Source organism: Solanum stenotomum, chromosome 11, assembly GCF_019186545.1.
Source record: "Solanum stenotomum isolate F172 chromosome 11, ASM1918654v1, whole genome shotgun sequence".
Lineage (NCBI taxonomy): Eukaryota > Viridiplantae > Streptophyta > Magnoliopsida > Solanales > Solanaceae > Solanum > Solanum stenotomum.
Window position 1 is genome coordinate 51385847 of NC_064292.1, and position 21261 is coordinate 51407107.

Genomic DNA, 21261 nt, shown 5'->3' on the forward strand with positions numbered 1-21261 from the left:
ACTCCTCAAAACTAATTGAATGATAAACATGCTAAACAACTAAACAATATCATATCATATCTCTGAGTATATTAGAAGTATTAATTAATCATGTGAGAATAAATACCAATAACTTCACAGTCAATTCTAGATACTTCAAAACTAACTAGCCTATCTCACACTTGCTTACGTGATTTAAATACTTACAAATAACAAACATATCACGTTTATAAGAAAAACAAGCAAATTAAGAGTTGAAGTCTTCCTTACTATATAATCAGTAGGTAATTTTTTCTTAAAATATTATAATGAACTTGTTCAAACGATCCTCAATGACCTCAATCTATACATAATTATGCATACCTAGTCTAAATTAGTCTAAGGAAATTAATTCCATAATTTTTGGGCGCTTCATGGTCAAAGTCAACTCTTGATCATCTCAAATGTACCCCTCAAGTCAATGGTTAAAATTTGGAATTAATTGCATGAATATGCCACCCCTAAGCTATATATGGAAGACCAACAATTGAGTGAAGTCGTAACAAGATAACTTAATCGAAAGGTGCGGCCCCTTGTTCGAAAGACCCCCCCCACACACACACCACACACACACTTCAATTGGTAAAAAGAAAATACTTTTATAGTAATATATTATCTAAAAGGAAAGATAATTGTTGTGAAGGGATAATATTACAATGAATATATTGTTATAAAATATGTTGGTGATGTTTTTGTTGATGTCATAAGTATAGTATAAAAAGTAAAATATAACATTTTTTTTTTATCCAACTATGAAATTTGATTAGAAAATATAATTAATCGAAAGTTAAATATGTTCATAAGGATTAAAAATGAAATTAATTGATAATTGAAAGGCTAATCTAGTGTATTTAGTCGTAAACTTTAGAGATTTATCTTCAAGTATCTACTATTTAACTATGAAATTTGATTAAATTTTAAAAAAATAATCTTCAAATATTTTCAAGTTCTCGTACTAACCAAGTTTTTGGAAAACTTCCGCTCCCATTCACAAATTCAAAACAAATTAAAGTCAAATGCATGTTTAAACACAATTTAAATTTCAAAAAAAAAAAATCAAAATTTCAAATTTCAACTTCTAAATCTAAAACAATCTATAGCTAAAAATTACAACTTTCAAAAACTCATATTTTCCTCGTGTCAACCAAGTTTTAGGAAAACTTCCGCTCTTGCGCATAAAAATTCAAAACAAATTCATGCATGTTTAAACACAATTTAAATTTCAAAAACTCAAATTTCAGAAAATCCGAGATCTAGAACAATCTATAGCCAAAAACCGCAACTTCAAAAACTCAAATTTTCCGAACACGTGTTCCTATAAAAAGCATCACATTCTTCATTTCCCCTTGTAGAATTTTCCCTCCTCTTTTTGGAAGAACAAGAAAATGGCTCTGGATCCAACAGCCTTCAAAACCGTCGTCCCGTCCCGGTACATCACCTTCACAATCCCAAATCTTTTGCTTCATCTTCATCACTTCAATGCTTCTCAACTCCGCGTTGCGGTTCTTGATTCTCCGGCGCCTTCAGAACCCGTTCAAATCGCTGCAATGCTGGTTCCGATCGGCCGGGAATCCGATTGGTATTTTTCAACCGAACAAGGTCATCTTCAACTCATACTTAACTTCCCTCAGCTCTCTCGACTTGTTTTAATTGGGAATTCGCCAAATTCTATGAACCCCACTTCGTATAATCCCCTGTTATGTACCGATGGTGTGGCGGAATTGTCTGTTGTTGAAGAGAATTTGATGCCATTGTTGATTGAGTTGATACCCAGATCGGCATTTTGTCGAACAGGTGATGGGTTATGTGAAATTCCATTTTTGAGCTATGAAGATGAGGTGATTCGGAGTTTGGTGTTGGATAGATGTGTTGGGGAGTTTGTTGGAGAGATGTTGATTGAAGATGTTGAGTTGGAATCGGAAGATGGGGGTGGTAGAGAGTTTAGAAGGAGATTGAGGTTTAAGAGAATGCCGAATTTGGTACAAACACAGATAAAGATCCGACCCAAGAACGTCGATTTTGTTAACATGGAGGAAGTAGAATTTGAGATTGTTGATGATGGGGTGTTAGTTCATCCTTATTTGACTCCAATGGTGGCGGGTCTTTCAGTAATCCGATCTTTCTTGGACGCGAAAATTGGAAATGGGATAAAGCCAAAAGCTCTGTGTTTGGGTGTTGGAGGAGGGGCACTTCTTGGTTTTTTAAGCTCTCAATTAGGATTCCAAGTCTTGGGTATTGAGGCTGATAATGTTGTTTTGGAGGTAGCAAGGAGATACTTTGGGTTGGAATGTGGTAACTCAATACGTTTATGTGTTGGAGATGCACTAGACATGATTGGGAAATTCGCGACTCAAGTTGAAAGTGATGGTTTTCGTGGTTACGTTTTGGAGAATGGTGAGCATTTGAATGATTTCGATGGTAAATTTGATGTGATCATGGTTGATTTAGACGCGACTGATTCTAATATAGGTATGAGTGCTCCTCCTTTAGCGTTTTTCCAGAAATCCGCGTTGTTGGCCATAAGAACATTGCTTAGCAAGGATGGTGTTGTCATCATAAATGTGATTCCTTCAAACCAGACATCTTACAAGCTAGTAATCACTGAATTCAAAGAAGTTTTCTCTGAGTTATATGAGATTGATGTTGGAAATGAAGATAACTTTGTTCTTATTGCCTCTGCTTCAGAAATCGGACATGTCTCCGTTCACCGTCAAAGTAAATTTCTAAAGAAGTTGAAACAAGTAGCAGGATCTTTTCTGGACTCTATAAGATTGATCTGAAAGGGTTCTTGGTATCTCAAGTAAAATTGTGCAGCATATGGAGTAATTTTTTTTGCTCAAGTTTTCAATAGAAACGACAAGCCAGGACAAAGGCAAATATAATGTTTTTTTTGGACGATAGAGAAACCAAATTGTATAAAGTTCATTTGAGTTGAGAGAATTACAAACATGAATCTTGCTTTCATATTGGTTTTTGCATTAATAGAAAGTTTGTGCATTTTTCCATAGGAGTTTAATGCAATGTTTGCTTGGTGGCATAAGAAAATATAATCCTCCCTTTGTTAATCCATGTATAACACTTTTGAGAAGGAATTTTTCTTCTAAAAAAAAATAGCAACAGGTGCATGTCGGATCCTCAAAAAGTTGTGCATTTTGGAGGATCCAACACAGGTGTGACAATATTTTTGGAGAGCCGTGCAACATAGCTTCAAATTGATTGCAACTATTTCATAATGGTAACCTAGAATTTTCTTATGTAGCAACACCTGGTACCAACATATATAACATCCAGAGGCCAATAGTTGATATTCAGAATTTAAAGGTGGTACGCCTGAATCAAGCTACCTTCAGCCAGGCGTCTCTTCAGTTTATGCAAGCTCCAGATCAACACTCGACATGCAGTCAGTCGGAACTCCTATAGCTAATAGACACACTTGTTTTTGGAGCGAACATCAAACATCTTCGTAAGATAATATCACTAGGGGAGTGCTCAATCGACCAAAGGTTGTGTTGAAGGCTCAGTCTAAGCAGAGAATCTGATGTAACTGGGAGATCATTCCTTGAATAATATAACACAATCTAGAGCAATCAGCACCCACTTAACTCTACAAAGATATCTGATTAAGACAAGTTCTTTCTAGCTTTGAAAGGTGCATTACAACCAATTCATTTTTATCTTGATTGTAATATTAGATAAAAAGGTCAAAACAACAACAATAAACCCAATTTAATCCTATAAGGTGGGGCCTGGGGAGGGTAGAATGTAGGTAGACCCTTACCCCTGCCTTGTGGAGGTGAGTTATGCACTTGCCGAAAAAACGAACACGGGTCTGTACCATGGCAGGGTACTATTCTACTACTGGTGCTGGATTATACAAAGGTCAAAGCATCAAAAGATTTTATGTAATCACTGCTCATAACCTGTTTGCACAGCAACTGTGCAACTCATGCAGTTTCTTCCACAATTGCTGCAGCTCACAGGTTCTCCAGTTTAGTACCTAATGCAGGTGATCAGAGTAGCTATTTCAGCTCAAAGTCTTCTCCAACTAACTTGAGCTCAGCTACACTCGACAAAAACTTGATACCACCTATAGTACATCCAATCTTGATGTCTCATAATTGGGCCATGTGTTGAGTTAAATCATTCACTTGTTGATATAATTTGCAATATGATTTGGAGCTGTAAACATCTATGGATGAATAAAGCTTCTTAGTTCTCTCAGAAAACTCATGGCTGTTTGAAGCTCATTGCAGTATTCTCTTCAAGTTATCTAAAACAACCACACACTATTCTCTTTATCCTGATTTATGTATGCTTTTTGGCATCATCAACCACTCATAGGCGGAGCAAGAATCAAACATATGGGTCTAACCAACTAGTTTTAGTTTAAACTATCAAGAAATTCACTAAATACATACAAAACTTAAATTCAGAACCAAGTTACTAACACTTAATATCGTCATCCTAAAAATTAGAACCCATAAAGTTCAAATCCTCGTTTCGCCTCAGCCAATCATCGAGTTCTTATTTCTCAAGTTATTGCCCAAAGCCCTTTTTTCTAATGCTTCCTCTGTTAAACAATTGATTGGTTCTAAAACTTGCAAGTAACTAAAAGAAAAACAACAACACACCCAATGTAGTCCCACAAAGTGGTGTCTGAGACGGATAGAGTGTAGCCCGACCTTACCCCTACCTCTGAGGGAGATGGAGAGGTTGTTTCCGATACACCTCGACTCAAGGAAAAACAGTCCAAAGCAGTCCAGAAAAGATAAAAACAACGAACACAGAAACAACAAGAGGCTGATAAAAAAAAGGAAGTTTAGCATATAACCAAGTTTCAATTTACTTCTGAGAGAGTTCAAGCTAAACAAAATAAAAATACTATCTTTACACTTAAAAATTTAGTGCAATTACCCAAAAATAGCTAAAGTAGAGTAATAAGAATGAAAATTAAAAGAGCAGCAATAAAAGAGTACTTAAGAGCAGCAAGAAGAATAGCCAATGCAATCACAAACAGCTGCCACAATATACTTACACTAGCCCATGTCAACAGACCCGTTAACCCAACTGCCACAATATTATCCGGGTCAGGATCCAACAAAAGGTCCATCCATCTCAAATTCAATCTGGGTTTTCCTCCACCATCACCATTACCATTATTACTTCCATTTCGATTGCTAGAATCATTGTTCTTCAACCCATTTTCTTGATTTTCAGTATTATCGCCCCCATTTTCTGCTGCAAAAACAAGAAAGTGTTTTCTTCTAGGGCAAATTTTTGATTTGGGGTTGTGAATTGGGGAAAAAGGGACATGGGTTTTGGTGATTGAAGGGTTTTGTAGGATTGGTAGTGAATAGGAGGGGGATATGTACATTGAAATGGCCATGAAAATGTAGGAAAATTGATTAGAGGTTCAAGGAAAATGGAGAGGAATCAAACAAAAAGGTTTTTTATTTAGGTAAAATTATGATTTGACCTCTTTAAGCACTTTGGTCCTCAAAAACTTTTAAAATGTTGCTCATACACCTTATTTTTATCCCTTAAAACAAATAGTTGTGCTAGTTTTAAACTATGGGCGTTAATCGGATTGTGGTGCACTGATGGGAGTGATTCACCCTTAATCAGAAATCTCGGGTACAGTCCTGGGTATGGAGAAAATTCTGTTGGGAGCGTCACTCTCGAATGGGCCCTGCAGAGCGCGATCCGAATTTAGTCGAGATTCTAATCGAAGCTCCAGTATGAGCTTCGAACACCGGATGAAAAATAAAATAAAATAAATCTATGGGCATTAATATATATATATACTAGACATCGGAGCCCGTGCTAGCACGGGCCCAATATGTATNATCCGGGTCAGGATCCAACAAAAGGTCCATCCATCTCAAATTCAATCTGGGTTTTCCTCCACCATCACCATTACCATTATTACTTCCATTTCCATTGCTAGAACCATTGTTCTTCAACCCATTTTCTTGATTTTCAGTATTGTTTCCCCCATTTTCTGCTGCAAAAATAAGAAAGTGTTTTCTTCTAGGGCAAATCTTTGATTTGGGGTTGTGAATTGGGGAAAAAGGGAAATGGGTTTTGGTGATTGAAGGGTTTTGTAGGATTGGTAGTGAATAGGAGGGGGATATGTACATTGAAATGGCCATGAAAATGTAGGAAAATTGATTAGAGGTTCAAGGAAAATGGAGAGGAATCAAACAAAAAGGTTTTTTATTTAGCTAAAATTACGATTTGACCTCTTTAAGCACTTTGGTCCTCAAAAACTTTCAAAATGTTGCTCATACACCTTATTTTTATCTAGGGATGGCAATAGGGCAGAGCGGATGCGGGACGGGGTGGGTTTAAGGCTATGTGGAATGGGGTGGGGCGGATGCAGGGCGGGTTGAAGTGGGATTTTTAAAAATTAATGTGGGGTGGGGTAGATTGCGGGTACATGTGATTTTATGTGGATTCAAACTTAATTTTAACTTTTTATATGTTATAAGAGTGATACAACATTATTTATTAAGATAATTTCATTAAAGCTACCAAAATATTCAAGATAATAAATGAAAATGGTTCAATAAAAAATAATACAATTTCTTACATGTTTTCCAATTGACCTCTAAAAATTAAAATTTTAAGTCACTATCCTATTAAATTAATACAACTTAATGAAAAAATAAATTTATTTTTATGAATTTTATTTTTAGTATCAAACATAACTAGAAAAAGAAAATTAAAAAAATTATGCTTGGCGGGTCTATGCAGGGTGGGTCTATCCGAGGAGGGTTGAAAATGAAAGAGTTGTTATGCGGGGAGGATTAAAAATTTTGCGGGTTAAGTTCAACCCGCACCGCCCTTGCCTTACACCGCTCAATTGCCATCCCTATTTTTATCCCTTAAAACAAAAAGTTGTGGTAGTTTTAAACTATGGGTGTTAATCAACATGAGTTGTGATGCATTGGTGGGAATGTTTCACCCTTAGAGGTCTCGGGTTCAAGCCTTGGGTATGGAGAAAATTCTGTTGGGAGCGCCACCCCCGAATGGATCCTGCAGAGCGCGATCCAAATTTAATCGAGACTCTAGTCGAAGCTCCAATATAAACTCCAAACACCGAGTGAGAAATAATAATAAAAAAACTATGGGCATTAATATATATATATATATATATATATACACACACACAATCTTTACAGCATAAGATTAAGATCTAATTATCAGCAACCCTGCTATCCGCAACCCTGTTTAATCAAAACAGCAAAAAACAATGGTATCAGAGCCTAGTAACTAAGATAATGGTACTAGATTTCAATCTAGTAAAACCAATTTGGTATATAGAACAAGAAACTTTAGTAGCAATACTACAAGTAATCAAAAAACTAGATGAAGATTTAAAAAGAAAAATAGTTAGAATAATAACTTTAAAAAATAAATCTGAAGAAGAAAGATATAACAGTATAAATTACTGTTTTTTCATGGACACTTCTGATTATTATTTCTCAGAATAAAATGAGCCTTAAAGAAGTCTCAGAATTATTAAAAGACTTAATAGAAAGTAAAAAACAATTAACCTTGCGGTTAAAAATGATAGAAATAGAAATTATTTATATACAAGAAAATCTTCCAGGAAGAATAACAAACATAATAGAAAAAACAGAAAAATTTGACAAAATAGTAAGTCAAAAATATGTAAAAGAATTACTGGCAAAGAAAGTTGCAAGTAATACTACGTACCAAAAAGGGAGTATGGATGAAATGCTAATCCAAAAGTTTTTAGAAAAGCAAAAAATTGAAGAAGAAGAAGAAATAAATCCTCTAGAAACAGATCTAGAAATAACAAGAAACGAAGAATCAAAAGAAAAAGATAATGAATTATCTAGACGAACTAGTCTATGCAATGGAAGATCTTAATCTTTCAAAACAAAAGCTAAAAGTATTCATGAATAAAGGGGAAACAGGAGAACCCCAAGGGAAATTTGAAGGATTAACTTCTTCAATAAAAGAAGAATGGCAAGAGCCAGAGAAAGACGATAATTTTTTTGCAAATAAAGCAAAAAAGAATAATGATTTCGTTAAACAATATCATAATAGTGATAAATCAAAATTTATGCCAAATAGACTCCCAACAGGAGATATTGGAACACAATTCCTAGATCTCGACTGTAAAAGAGATCCAGAAAATAGTCTAGACCTATGGTCCCAAAATATGCTTCTCTATTTCTTATTAAGAAAAGGGAATTATATTGATGAAGAAAAATATATCATTATGATAAATACTTTTATCGGAAAAGTAAATGATTGGTTTTCTGGACTAACAGAAGATTCAGAAAAAATAATAAAAAATGATATCATAGAAGGATTAAAAAGATCCTTACAAGAAGGGATTACAAATCTAAACCAATATGTTGCTAATGAATTCTTTGGTGGACAAGAAAGTCCCCCAACTAACAGAGAAAAAATAAGAATAATTGCTAAAGAGCAGTTAGAAAAATTACAAATTTGTAAAATGAGTTATATTCAAAAATACACTTGTGAATTCGAAGAATATTATTATAAAATCTTTGATAGTGGTAAAGAAATGATGCCATATCTTGAAAAATATTATCAAAAATTACCGGGCTTTTGGGCCAAATATTTTAGAGAAGAATACGAGAAAGAAAATAAAATAGGAGACACTCTAGGTCAAAGAATAAGTTTCCTAAAAAATAGACTTGGTCAACTATGTATGTCACATAACATACAAAGAAAAGCTAAGAGAATTAACACACAGATATACTGTATGGATACGAATGCAGCCTCCCAATGGGGATGTAATAGTAAACCATATAAAAAAAGAAAACTTAAAAAGAGTTTAATGAAAAGAAAGAACTTTTCTAGAAAAGATTATGTACCTAGGAAAAAATATTATAAAAAGAAAAAAGAATTTGTAAAAACAAAACCCGCAGAAAAATGCAAGTGTTATAATTGTGGAGAAGAATGCCATAAAAGTTACGAATGTAACAAAAGAAGAGTAAAAATCTCAAAAATTGATAGAATAGAAATTGATTTAGATCTAGAATTAATAAAATCAATTAATAGTGATGATTTCTTCAAGGAAATATATAAAGAATACTCTAGTTCAGAAGAATCTGATGAATAAAGAAATTCAAGAAAGACAAGATTCAGTTCAAATCCTAGAAACTGAAGAAGATCATCGAGGATATGCTTTAAAAGCCACCTTTGATGGAGAAACATTCAGAAAAATCCAAGGATTAAAACTAAACCTAAAAATAGAAGATAATCTTCTAAGCAAAATGCAAAGGATGTTTGCAAGAGATAAAATTTCCTATCATGAATATCAAGAAATAGAAAAGGTAATAGAAATTACCCAAACAACAGGAAAACATAAACTAAACCTGTTAACAAAGCCTATGATTGATCAGATTCTTAGGAAAATTCCAGAAAGAAAAAGAAAAAAGATGAATTATGTTCATCTAGGAGGAATCCAAATATTAGTCAAATCGACTTTCAAAGAAGGAATTAATTGTCCAATAGTAATAAATCTCTCAGACGAAAGATTTATTAATGCAAGAGAAGGAAATCTTGGTATAGTAGAAGGAAATCTAGCATATACAAAGCTCCTTTTCACATATTACCCAAGATATTGTATCTCACTCAAAGATGCGGATTTCAATGACGCACTGAGTTTACACTTTCAGATCAAAAGAAATGATCTATTCAAACCAGGTAATCATATAATGAGTATATATTACCAAGCCTTGTACACAGATACAAATTCTAACTATGGTAAAGTATATAAAAATAAAGAAATGATTGAAATAGATCAAGAATGTGCATGAATTGCAAGAATTATTGAAGCAAAAATTCAGCAAGCACAAATTCCAGATGAATATGAAATTCAGTTTGGAAAAACTCNGAGGGCATTAGTGGACGAAAAGTATGACGGAGGGTATTGACATACCATTGTCGAAAGTTCGGGGGTATATTTGTCCCTTTTATGTTGCTTCTTTGATTGAGACTTTTCCATTTGTGACACATATATATAGATATTTGGTTCCCGTGCCAGCACGGGCCCAATAAGTATTATTTTTTTTGTTTTAATTTATGTGATATAAATGGAATTTGAAGATTGGTCAATTTTTTATATGTTTTCTTAAAAATATATTTGAAGTTATTAAATTGTTGTGATTTATAGTATTTTTGCGTTAGTTTTGAATGACATATGTTACTCATGTTTCAATTCACGTGAATAATCATAAATATTTTCAGTTGTTAATTTATTGTGAATTCTAGAAATTTTGACGTTATTTTCAAATAGTACATGTTACTTATTCTATTCCAATTAGTCAACCAAATTTCTTATATGATTTAAAAAAAAATAATAATTGCTAATTATTGTGATTTATAGCATCTTTTATGTAACTTTTAATAATATATAATTTGTTCAAATTCATATGACAATGATAAGATTTCAAGAGTCAACGCAATAAAAATTTAATATTTTAAAAAAGTTGTACCTCTAATATATTTTGTAGCTAAAATATACTCTCTCCGTCCACTTGTATTTGTCATGTTGCGCTTTTTGAAAGTTCATTTGACTAATTTTCAAAGTTAAATCAGATTGTATTAATTTGATATTAAAAAAAAAATTAAATATGCAAAATCTATACAAAAAGTACTATAAATTGTAATTTTTTGCCTATGAATATGATGAAAAAACACATTGTAAAATATTAGTTAAAATTCTTATAAGTTTGACTCTAAAAAGGAAATCATAACAATTAAAAGTGCATAGAGAGAGTAATAAATAGGTAATTAAATTTCAAGAAGTTTAAAATAAAAGATTGGAAAAAAGAATTAGATAGACAACATATATTGAAAATTGAAAACATTACTATTATTTAGAAGCATGATGACGACCAGTGGCAAAAAGGATAATAAATCAAATATACAAGGGCAAATTATAACTACTATACTAAAATTTGTTGATATCCGTGCACTCATGCTCAGACCAAGACTCTATTTTTTTTTAATACTCTAGAAGTATCTACATCTTTCTCCACTCTTCCTATGAAAAAAAATAAATATCTCATTTGCATCAGTTTTCTTAAATTTCTATTATATTGAAGAGTGAAGTGGTAGGACGACCAAGGGTAAAAATGTAATTTCATTCTAACAAAAATCTATTAAGAAAGATAGTAAATAATTCTAGAAACATCTTTTTATATATTAAGTGAATTATGATCAAGGATAAAAATGTAATTTCACGCTAACAAAAATCTACCAAGATTGATATCAAGAAAATTAAATAGTTCTAGAAACATCTTTTGTTATTGTTATTACCATTAACTTATTTTGTTATTACTTCACTTTCTTTTCTTTTGTGAGTTATTGTAATATCTATTCATTACTCTATTTTACTATTACGTTACTTTAATGCTTAATATTTTTTTCTATTCATTATGCTTATCAAAAATGCCTACTTTAATATAAAAATTCATTATGAATTAATTATTTTCACCTTTATTTTGGCTCTAATTAATATACTTGAAAAGAAATAAGTGTGATAAAAATTAATAATATGTAGGACGACCAAGGGTGAAAATATAATTTCATTCTAACAAAAATCTATTAAGAAAGATAGTAAATAATTCTAGAAACATCTTTTTATATATTAAGTGAATTATGTTATGATCAAGGGTAAAAATGTAATTTTACGCTAACAAAAATCTACCAAGAATGATATCAAGAAAATTAAATAGTTCTAAATATTACACACTTCAGTATAAATCTCTTATTAGGAAGACTAATAACACAATTTTTTTCAACATTAAGAACTTCATTTTTCATCTATTCCCTAATGGCCCTACTTTTGTAAAACAATTATAAGACAAAAGTAAAATTTATTATTTCTTAGTGAACACATCACTTCTGGAACTTGTCCATATAACAAATTTTCAACAAAATTCAATTGATCCACATTTTTCAAACATTCTAATGAATATGATAATGAACCAGTTAATATGTTAAATCCAATATCAATCACAATTGCAATTCTCAAAAGACGTAATTCATAAGGAATGCAATCAATGAGCAAGCTCTTCAAGAACAAAATTTTCAAAAATTTTGGAGCATGTTATGTCCTTTTCTTTGGTTCTCTTTAGACTTTTCAATTTCATGGTGTTGCTTTTCTTTATGGATTGTAAAGATACTTTTTGAAGTATCTAATTTAATTGATTTCTCTTTTTATGCATAATCCCAAAATTTCACATAACATATATGTCATTATATAATTTATTGAGAAACATATATTATTTATTAAGTACTATTATTTTATCATCAGTTAAAATCATTTTTATTAAGTTATATAAATTATTATTTTAACTACGTTATGTTAAATTACTGCAATCTCTAATTATATTAACTTTTGTTAATATTTTTAACATCTCATTATTTGAGGTATAACATTCATTCATCGGGTATATAAATTACTTTAGAAAAAAAATCTTTCGTTACTATACTAGATTGTTCTCCTATATAAATTACTTTAGAAAAAAAAATCTTTCGTTACTATACTAGATTGTTCTCCTAATTTTAATGAATATAAAGACAAGATATAAAGTCATAACTTTTTTTTTATCCTTTATCACTTTGTAAATAATGAGATGATTCATTCTAATTTTCATCAAGTAGGTCGTTATTTTTGTTTGTTAAACACCTTTAAAACAAATTTATAAGTGTATTAAAAATTAATCTATAGGTGAATATTAAAATTTATTGCTTCATATATTTTATGAANTGTTGAAGGCTATAATTAAGGATTAGTTTATTTTTTAAAAAATAGTAAAAATCAACCTATTTTAAACGCAATTCGTAAAAGTTCAACTTGTGATAATCGAGCAAGCCTGAATAGGAGCTTGCTTATATTCTTATGCTTTATACAAATCATGTTAGGAAGCTTGAAAGCCTAAATATCTAAAAGTCTTCAATTTAATAGAGCTGATAAATTTTGCAATACGAATTATTTAAAATCGATTATTAGAGTAAAGAAATTATAAGGAATAATTTGATGTACTAAAGCTTTCGTCATGCACATGATTCGGTGAAGGGCTTCACAAAAAGGAAAACCTTGAAACGTGAAAGTAAGTTGTATGTGTAGATCAACTCTTTTCTCTCCGTTTATTTTCACTTATTATATTGACATATTCATTAAAATAATATTATTTTATCACACTATCTCTATTAATTGATGATTAGTATTGAATTTTAAAAATAATTTGAAGAATAAGTGATTAATTAAAGATAAAACAAAAAAAAAATCACTTGATATGTTGAAAATGACAAATAAAAATAAAAATCTATTTCCTTAAATAGTAATAATATTTCAACGTGCATTTGGTGAGAGTAAATATAATTTTCACCAAAAAATAATCCTTTTCATAAAAATATATAAATAATAAATTTAATCAAACCTCAACACAAATAATATCAAAACACTCTTAAAAAAACCATCATCATCATGTCTAGTAGAAGTTGGAGGCTTCTCAAAACGGTGGAAACACTAATTTCCTCAACACGTGTCTTATTTATTGCTCGACACTTCTAATTCTAATATAATAACTATATACTAAAAGCACCCAACATAACATGGAGTATATAAAAATGGGTAAACAATATGCAACTATAGAGCCGAAAAAAAAAAAAAAACTTGTACCATATAAGGAATTAATTAATCAAATTAGATATGGAGGAGAAAAATAATAATGAAGGAGGTAATTATAAGGGAAAACAACTAACACAAATAGAAAAATGGCTAAGAAAACATAAGTTAGAGTATAGTGCAGCTACTAGACATCCTTTTATTTATTCTATCCATGATGGTTCTATTGATTTCTCTTGTTACAAAAAATGGCTGGTAATATTATGTATATATTTTTTTAATTTAATTTTTATTTTTCTTCCTTATTTTTTAATCTCTAAATAAATAATTATGAAGTGCAGGAAAGGGAATATTTGTTTGTGAAAACAGCTTTGGTACCATTTGCAGCTAGTGTTTTGCTTAAAGCTTGGAAAGAGTCAATAAATAACTCTGATGTTGAGGTTATTTTGGGTGGTTTGGCCTATTTGAATGATGAGATTTCTTGGTTAAAACAAGAAGCTTCCAAGTGGCACATTTCCTTGGCAAGTGTTGTTCTTGATGACAAGCCCCTCCTTGATTACTTTAGGTAATTACTTTTTTTATCTGATATTCGGTATTCGTATTAATTGAGGCTAACTAAATTTGGATTCTTTAGTGATTTGAATTCGAGTATTGTAGGGTTTATTTATGTGGCAATCCCAGCAGGATTTGTTTCATTCTCGAGTCTCAAAATTTGAAAATTCTGATTTGATCAAGGAAGAGATCTCAGTCATTTCATCACAATCCATGTTGTTACTTTTAACTAATTACTACAATTAGTAATACTTAAGGGAGAATCAATTAAGATTTGTTTCATTCTCGAGTCTCAAACTCGAAACTTTTGATTTGGTTAGGGAAGAGATGATCTCAATTATTCCACCCCAAAATACGTTGTTTCTATTTTAACTAATTACTACTATTAGTAATACTTTGGTAACCTTTATTATTAGTTAATACCCAACAATAACTTCGTTCACCCTTGAATATTTAGTGGATATTTTAATGTATGTGTGTGAGAGAGATTTGGCTAAACATTATATTATTGTCCTAATTGTTTTAACTAGGCATAAATTACCATATGTTATTACAATCATTACTAAATGACATAACAAATGGTATTCATGACAAGGTTAATTATGATACATTCACTTCTTGAAGTGGTTAATTTTATCATATATTTTTTCATTTAACTATGTGATTTTCATGTAATTAATTTTATAATACAGGTTTTTCGAACCTTTAACAAGTCCAGACGTGAAGTATACAGAGGCAATAACCATTTTATGGGCAGTGGAATCAGTTTATTACAATGGTTTTGGACATTGTTTGGAAGAAGGAAATACTACTCCAAACGAAATGAAAGATGGTTGTAAAATATGGAGCAATGATAATTTCAAACAATATTGTCAATCACTTGAAAACATAGCTAATCGAACGCTAGAAGAGGCGTTGGACGAAGAACTATCGATGACTGAAGTATTAATCCTCGAATTTCTTGAGAATATTGTTCGTTTTTGGAATATGAACCTTGGAGGAACTTAAATTTTTGTATCGTATCGTGGTATGTAGTACGTACTATAGTTCAATGTTTAATATGGTTATTGTTGCTTATATAGTATGTTATCGACTTATTTCCTTGTATGCCATGTAGAAAATAATGTATATCAATGTACATGTATAGCTAGCGTGAGTACATATATATATATATATATATATATATAGTAGCGTGTTATGTTAATTAGTGTTGATTATGCTTGTTTCTTTTAATCGATTGTGGAACTTGTGGTCAATTACAAATCAATTATTATAAGATTCGTGTTATCAACAATCAAAACTTTGTATTAAAATTTCATGAATGAAATTTGGAAAGAGTAGTGTATATTCAATTTTACTTTTTATCTCACAAGATAGTGTTGCAAGTTCTGGAAAGTAAAATTATTTTCAATTTTTTTATCTCACAAGATAGTGTTGTAAGTTCTGAAAAGAGAAATTATTTTCAATTTTACATTTCAAAACTTTTTGGAAATATTACCTAAATATACAACTTATTTTATCATATTTTCTAAATTCTTTATCATTTAAAAAATTACAAAAAAATTTACCCTTTATTTTTGGATATATCGCTTTATTCGATGTATCGAGACGTTGAGTGATGTATTCGAAACTGAGACGTCTCAGGATGTTAAGCACGCGATGTATCAAAATGTTTTGGGATGTATCTAGATTTCATCAAATTTAAGGAATTTTTTTAATTTGGAAAAAGAGTAGGGATGTGATGTTATTAGTAGTTAACACTATAAACATGTTTTTTTTTAATTTGATCTCAGTTGATATTTAAATGCTTAAAACACATTATTTTACATGACACATAATACACAATGTTTGGTGAGATCAAGTGGTGCTTATCATACTAGCTAGCAAGAACTGTATCCTTAGCTCATTTGATGATTCAAACTCACAATCTCAAAATTAAAAATGAGTGATGCTTACCATACTAGCAACTCGAAAAACACTTCAATTTTTAGGCGGGGCAAGTATTACCTGCCCCGAACCCACCCTCATATCCGTTTCTCTACACAGTGTTGCCAAAGAAAAAACAAATAGTCTCCGCTCCACAGCAAAGGAAAAAGAAGAAGTTGAAAAGAAAATGGAAGGATGTAACAAAAAAATGTTGATGATCCAAAAATGGCTAAATCAACACAATGAACTCTACACTTCGGCCACCAGACACCCATTTACTCTTAGCATTCGTGATGGCTCCGTTGACCTCTCTGCTTTCAAAAGATGGCTGGTAATTTAATTTTTCCCCAAATTCTTATGTTTCTTCTCTTACTTGTTAAATGTTAGTGTTAGTAAACATGAAGTTTATGCTAGTCAATTGATTCAGGAAGAACTATATTAAATTCTGTGTTGAACTAATTCACACTCTAAAACCTAGCTGAAAGAGAGTTCTCGTTTAGGAACATTGTCATGCCCCCTCATGTTTGGATCCAGACATGCTTTCACTACAACAAGAACAATTTTTAGCGCCAATAAATATGCACATTAATAACGAGGGTTAAAGTGCTTATTGATATTAGTTAATTGTCATTTGATTTAGTATTCCTATAGGTTTTAGGGACATTTATAAAAGTGTTAATTGCCTCTAAAAATACATATTTAGTGGCAATTAAGCTATTGCCGTTAAAGATCTTTTTTGGTGTAGTGTTTGGGGTTTCGCCGTCGTCTGGTTATAGCATGGACGGGGAGTATATTCACAAATTTGACCCCTTGCACAACCAATAATTTTACTAATAGTGTAAAGAACGTTGAGAAAAAAGAATTGTTCTTTTCTGGGATGATGGAGGAAAAGACTTGCTTTATACTTGTGGAGATCGGATGCAAATTGTATGTATAGGATAGAATAAGAACAGATGTTAGCGAGTTTGCTGAGCTTCTTGTGGATCAATGCCACTACCCTTCTATGGTGTCATTTACTAAAACAATGATCCCATTATTGCGTATTCTAGCAAACCCAGAATGTGGTCTTTAAGGCGTATTCTCAAAATCCGTATATCTAAAGTTGTGGCAATATGGTGTGGTTTGGTAATATGCCAATTTGACCACTAGGCACTAGTAGATAAAATGATTTGTTCCACCTGAATCCCAAACAATTTTAAGGTCGTTTCTTCAAATTGCTCTCCATTTCTAAGTTCATAGCGTCATGTTAGCTTCATCAATATTACCTACCAAATAAAAGGTCTGTTCAGGAAGACCATCTAATTTTCCTCAAGGGGAGAAAGTTTCTGTTTACTATCAATGACTCCATGTACTGTTCTAAAACATTCAAGTTTAGAGCTGTTCTAAGTATCTTTATTTGATTGTTCAGCTCGATTGAATGTAATGACAACTAACTTCAAAAGATTATCGTTTGCAGCCTGAAAAAATTGGAGATCTGATGGGATCTTGATCACACTTTAGTATTGTATTAATTTGCACAAGATAATCAACTTTTCATGCATATCTCCTTGCAACCGCATACATTCCTAGGCAGTGATGTCTGCTGCCACATATTCAGCTTTAGTGCTTGAAACTGCAGCAACATATTCAGCAAACTAATCGGAGATTGAGTGGGTTCTGATTTATGTATTGAGTTGTAACCATATTCACCGAGTGTAACACTTATCTTCTCGTTTTTGTTTCTGCAACTAAAATATGTGCCGTGTTTTGTTCAGTTTTCTTCTTGCAAGCTCATGAAGTTTTCTATCAGTTAATGATTAGATGTTGGATGCAGGGACAAGATTATATATTTGTTCGAGCCTTTGTTCCTTTCGTAGCAAGTTTACTGTTGAAAGCTTGGAAGGAGTCGGATGACGATTCAGACATAGAGGTCATTTTAGGTGGTATGGCTGCGCTGAACGATGAGGTATCATGGTTCAAGAGAGAAGCATCTAAGTGGAGTGTTTCGTTGTCCAGTACTGTTCCTCAAAAGACTAACCTGGAATATTGCAGGTATAAAATGCACTATATGCTTACAAGGTCATACACATTTTTTCATAATCAGCAGTCTTATTTTAGTGGTTCTTGTCCCGCTACTATAATCTGTATGCTTTTGTCACAGTTACTATGAATGATTTCCGTTCCACAAGTAACATACCACATTGATTATGTCCTCCCCGCCCCAAACACAACTCATCTCACCCCCATCCTGATCACCCCACGCCCCTCCCTCCACACCCTTAAGATAACATTTTCCTTCATACCGAACATACTCAAAGTGCTAATCTAATTTACCACTGAGATATTCTGTTTCATTGACTGTGCATCTTTTGCTACCAGATTTTTGGAAAGCCTAATGAGTCCTGAAGTAGATTATACAGTTGCTGTTACAGCCTTTTGGGCAATTGAAGCTGTCTATCAAGAAAGTTATGCCCATTGTTTATCAGATGGTTCTAAAACCCCAGAAGAACTAAAAGAGACTTGTCAAAGATGGGGCAATGATGGTTTTGGTCAGTATTGCCATACTCTTCAAAACATAGCTAATCGTCGTCTTGAGAAGTCACCAGAAGATATCATCTCAAAAGCTGAGGCAACAGTTATGCGCGTTCTTGAGTATGAAGTTGAGTTTTGGAACATGAGTCGCGGGGAAACCTAAAGTGCCTCTTACCCCCTCCTGCCATTGCTCATGCAGTGGCATTTCAACTTGTGTGAGATCCTCGCGTTTTGATACATTTTTCTTTGGTTGACATATGGACTTAGGATGATTTGTTGTATTCTATACATAAACTTCTTAAGTACTTCTAGCAAATAAATATTAATAGGGGTATCGAGGTAAACTTGTGCCCACCTCGACTATTCCATTACTATTTTACTACTATCTATCATCAGTGGTGACTTTGAATGAGGTTTGAGGTCTAAGTGGAGCTTCACAGAAGAAAAACTGCAGTTTGATAATCTAGTTTGAATATAGTATTAGATGATTGAGTAAAATAAATCAATTTGTCAAAGTAAATGGATAATGTTCAACTTATTATTTATGATGGATTTTCTTTTATGCAGAAAATGGATTCTAATGATGATTAATAAAGTGGACAAGTTTTTCTCCGATAAACATTTTTGCATATACTGATTAGTTCCTCTAAGGCGTCGTCTCAACATATACGTTGCACTTTTGATCCTTCTGTTACTAATAAATTTTAGTTTTAATTCATATGACTAAATATATTTGACCTTCAATTAATTGGAACATGCACTTTGATTTCTTTACTTGTGAATAGTTACAAATTTACCATAATTGTTAATTATTCATGTATTATGTTAAATTTATATTACTAATCCATATTCGAAGATTAAATATATATGATAAATGTCACAAGAACTACAATATATATAGAAATCAAAAGTGTTTGCTAATATTATTTTCTATTTATTTAAAAGATTTTTTGAGAAAAATTATGAATAATTACTAATTTAAAGAAAGTTTGGGACTTTACCATAAAGTATTGTTTGTTTTATTTAATTTAATAGAGAATTAGTCAAACGCATTTTTCGATGGAAAAGAAAAAGAGCAAAAAAGAATTTTGGAGCGAAAAAATAAAAGGCGGGAATGTAATCAAATAAATGCGGCAAAACAATAAACTTTTCAAACCTAAAGAGTAAAAAAAAAAAAAAAACTCTTCAGAGCGAGAATCGCTTCACCTTCAGTTTTCCGACGAGCAGTCTGAACTCACCGATCGGAGGCGCCACATTTTCCGATCAGAATTATTCAGGTAACTGTTCCTGATTATTGAATCGATCTGTAACTGTCAAATTTAAATCTTATATTTGATTTTTTACGCTCAATTTAGAACAATCTTCAAATTAAATCTATGATTGACTGTATGATTACTTTCATTGTTAACTTGAATATTTTGAAAATAGTCCAAATCTCGAGATCGTAAGCAAAAATGCAAAGTGAGCGTATCTAAGGTTCTCGTTTCTCCTTTTTTGGCCGAAAATTTGATGAATAGAAGGAAAGGAGATTAGAAATTAGAAAGATAGGCGAATGACTTGACTATAGTATAGGTCAGATGTTTTCGTGAGCAGCATACAACAGATCTCCCCTTAGCTGGTGGCTGTGTAGGCAAAGGGTGGCCTGATTCGACAGTGTTGTTTACTCTGATCCAGAGGTAGTTTTCATTTACCAGCACGTAGGTGTTTTTTGAAAAGAGAAAAAGAAGTAATGTATAATTGGAAATTCTGTCTCAACTGAACTAAGTTAGAGTGGAAAACTGTTGGTAATAGGGTGAAAATGATTCACTAAATCCCACTTTGAGTTGCAAAAAGGACCTTATCAGAGAGCTAGCTAAGTTTAGACCTTTTGACTAATGTGGAGACGAGAAAATTCAGAGCTTGGGGAACGTTTGTTTTCCTTAAAAATGGGATCGATTACCCTCTTTAGCATACTGATAAGTCAATAATAATTGTTTGTATTAAGGACTTTATGCTTCTAAGTGCCAAAAAATGAAAACAGTATTTAGGTTGATGTTATGAAGTCATTGGTCGAACTAGAAAACTATAAAGAAAGGGAGGCTAAGGTTACGAGGTAAGGTCAGCTGGTTAAGGAAAGCTCAGGTTATGAAACCATATTTTTCTGACTTGGTGAATGGTGTATCAGTTCCAGAAGTTGAAAAGTTCAAACGGTTACAGGGAAAGCTGTGCATTGTTGCTAACTTACTCTCAAAAGTTCAATGGCTTTTCAGAGAAATTTTTTCTAGATGATGTTTAATTGCATTTCGTATGATTTGTATGTGTCATTTACTGCTATGTTGTTTTCCCCGAAGGAAGAGAGAGAAGTACTCCCTTATTTGTAGGTTTAACTTGTCTTTCATTCTGGCCTATCAATTTTCACTGAGGACATGACCCTTGATATGAGGGGGTAGAGATCGAAGATTAAGGTAGAAGGCGCATATTTATTTTCCATTCTCAGAGTATTAGTATTATTCTTGTTTTTTCCTTATCGTAGATTGTTATTCTACATGTTATTATTTATTCTCATTATCTTATTTTCTTGCTGTTGTTTTCGCTTTTTACCATTGCCTCTTTTTAATCGTTCGTTC

General features: G+C 32.0%; 5 protein-coding genes across 6 annotated transcripts in view; 3 read left to right on the forward strand and 2 right to left on the reverse strand.

Moving 5' to 3' along the window:
* Positions 1-21261, reverse strand: part of LOC125844974 (uncharacterized) — a 135292-nt gene that overhangs the window by 47166 nt on the left and 66865 nt on the right. The gene's annotated exons all lie outside the window — the stretch shown is intronic.
* On the forward strand, positions 1196-2978 carry LOC125844972 (uncharacterized). The gene has a single exon (XM_049524339.1). The coding sequence runs from the start codon at positions 1404-1406 to the stop codon at positions 2796-2798; it is 1395 nt and encodes a 464-aa protein (XP_049380296.1). The 5' UTR covers positions 1196-1403; the 3' UTR covers positions 2799-2978.
* On the reverse strand, positions 4929-6209 carry LOC125844979 (uncharacterized). 2 transcript variants are annotated; one of them, XM_049524348.1, is made up of 2 exons: positions 5889-6209; positions 4929-5122 (listed from the first exon to the last, which is right to left on the reverse strand). In XM_049524348.1, exons 1-2 carry the CDS (start codon positions 6168-6170, stop codon positions 4943-4945), a joined length of 462 nt encoding a protein of 153 aa, XP_049380305.1. In that variant the 5' UTR covers positions 6171-6209; the 3' UTR covers positions 4929-4942. The 2 variants fall into 2 exon arrangements, with proteins under 2 accessions (XP_049380305.1, XP_049380304.1); XM_049524347.1 differs by lacking the exon at positions 5889-6209 and having other exon boundaries at positions 4929-5404.
* Positions 13751-15226, forward strand: LOC125844977 (probable bifunctional TENA-E protein). The gene is made up of 3 exons (XM_049524345.1): positions 13751-13921; positions 14008-14231; positions 14911-15226. The coding sequence occupies exons 1-3, from the start codon at positions 13751-13753 to the stop codon at positions 15224-15226; spliced, it is 711 nt and encodes a 236-aa protein (XP_049380302.1).
* LOC125844975 (probable bifunctional TENA-E protein) lies at positions 16289-19014 on the forward strand. The gene is made up of 3 exons (XM_049524343.1): positions 16289-16475; positions 17958-18175; positions 18503-19014. The coding sequence occupies exons 1-3, from the start codon at positions 16332-16334 to the stop codon at positions 18816-18818; spliced, it is 678 nt and encodes a 225-aa protein (XP_049380300.1). The 5' UTR covers positions 16289-16331; the 3' UTR covers positions 18819-19014.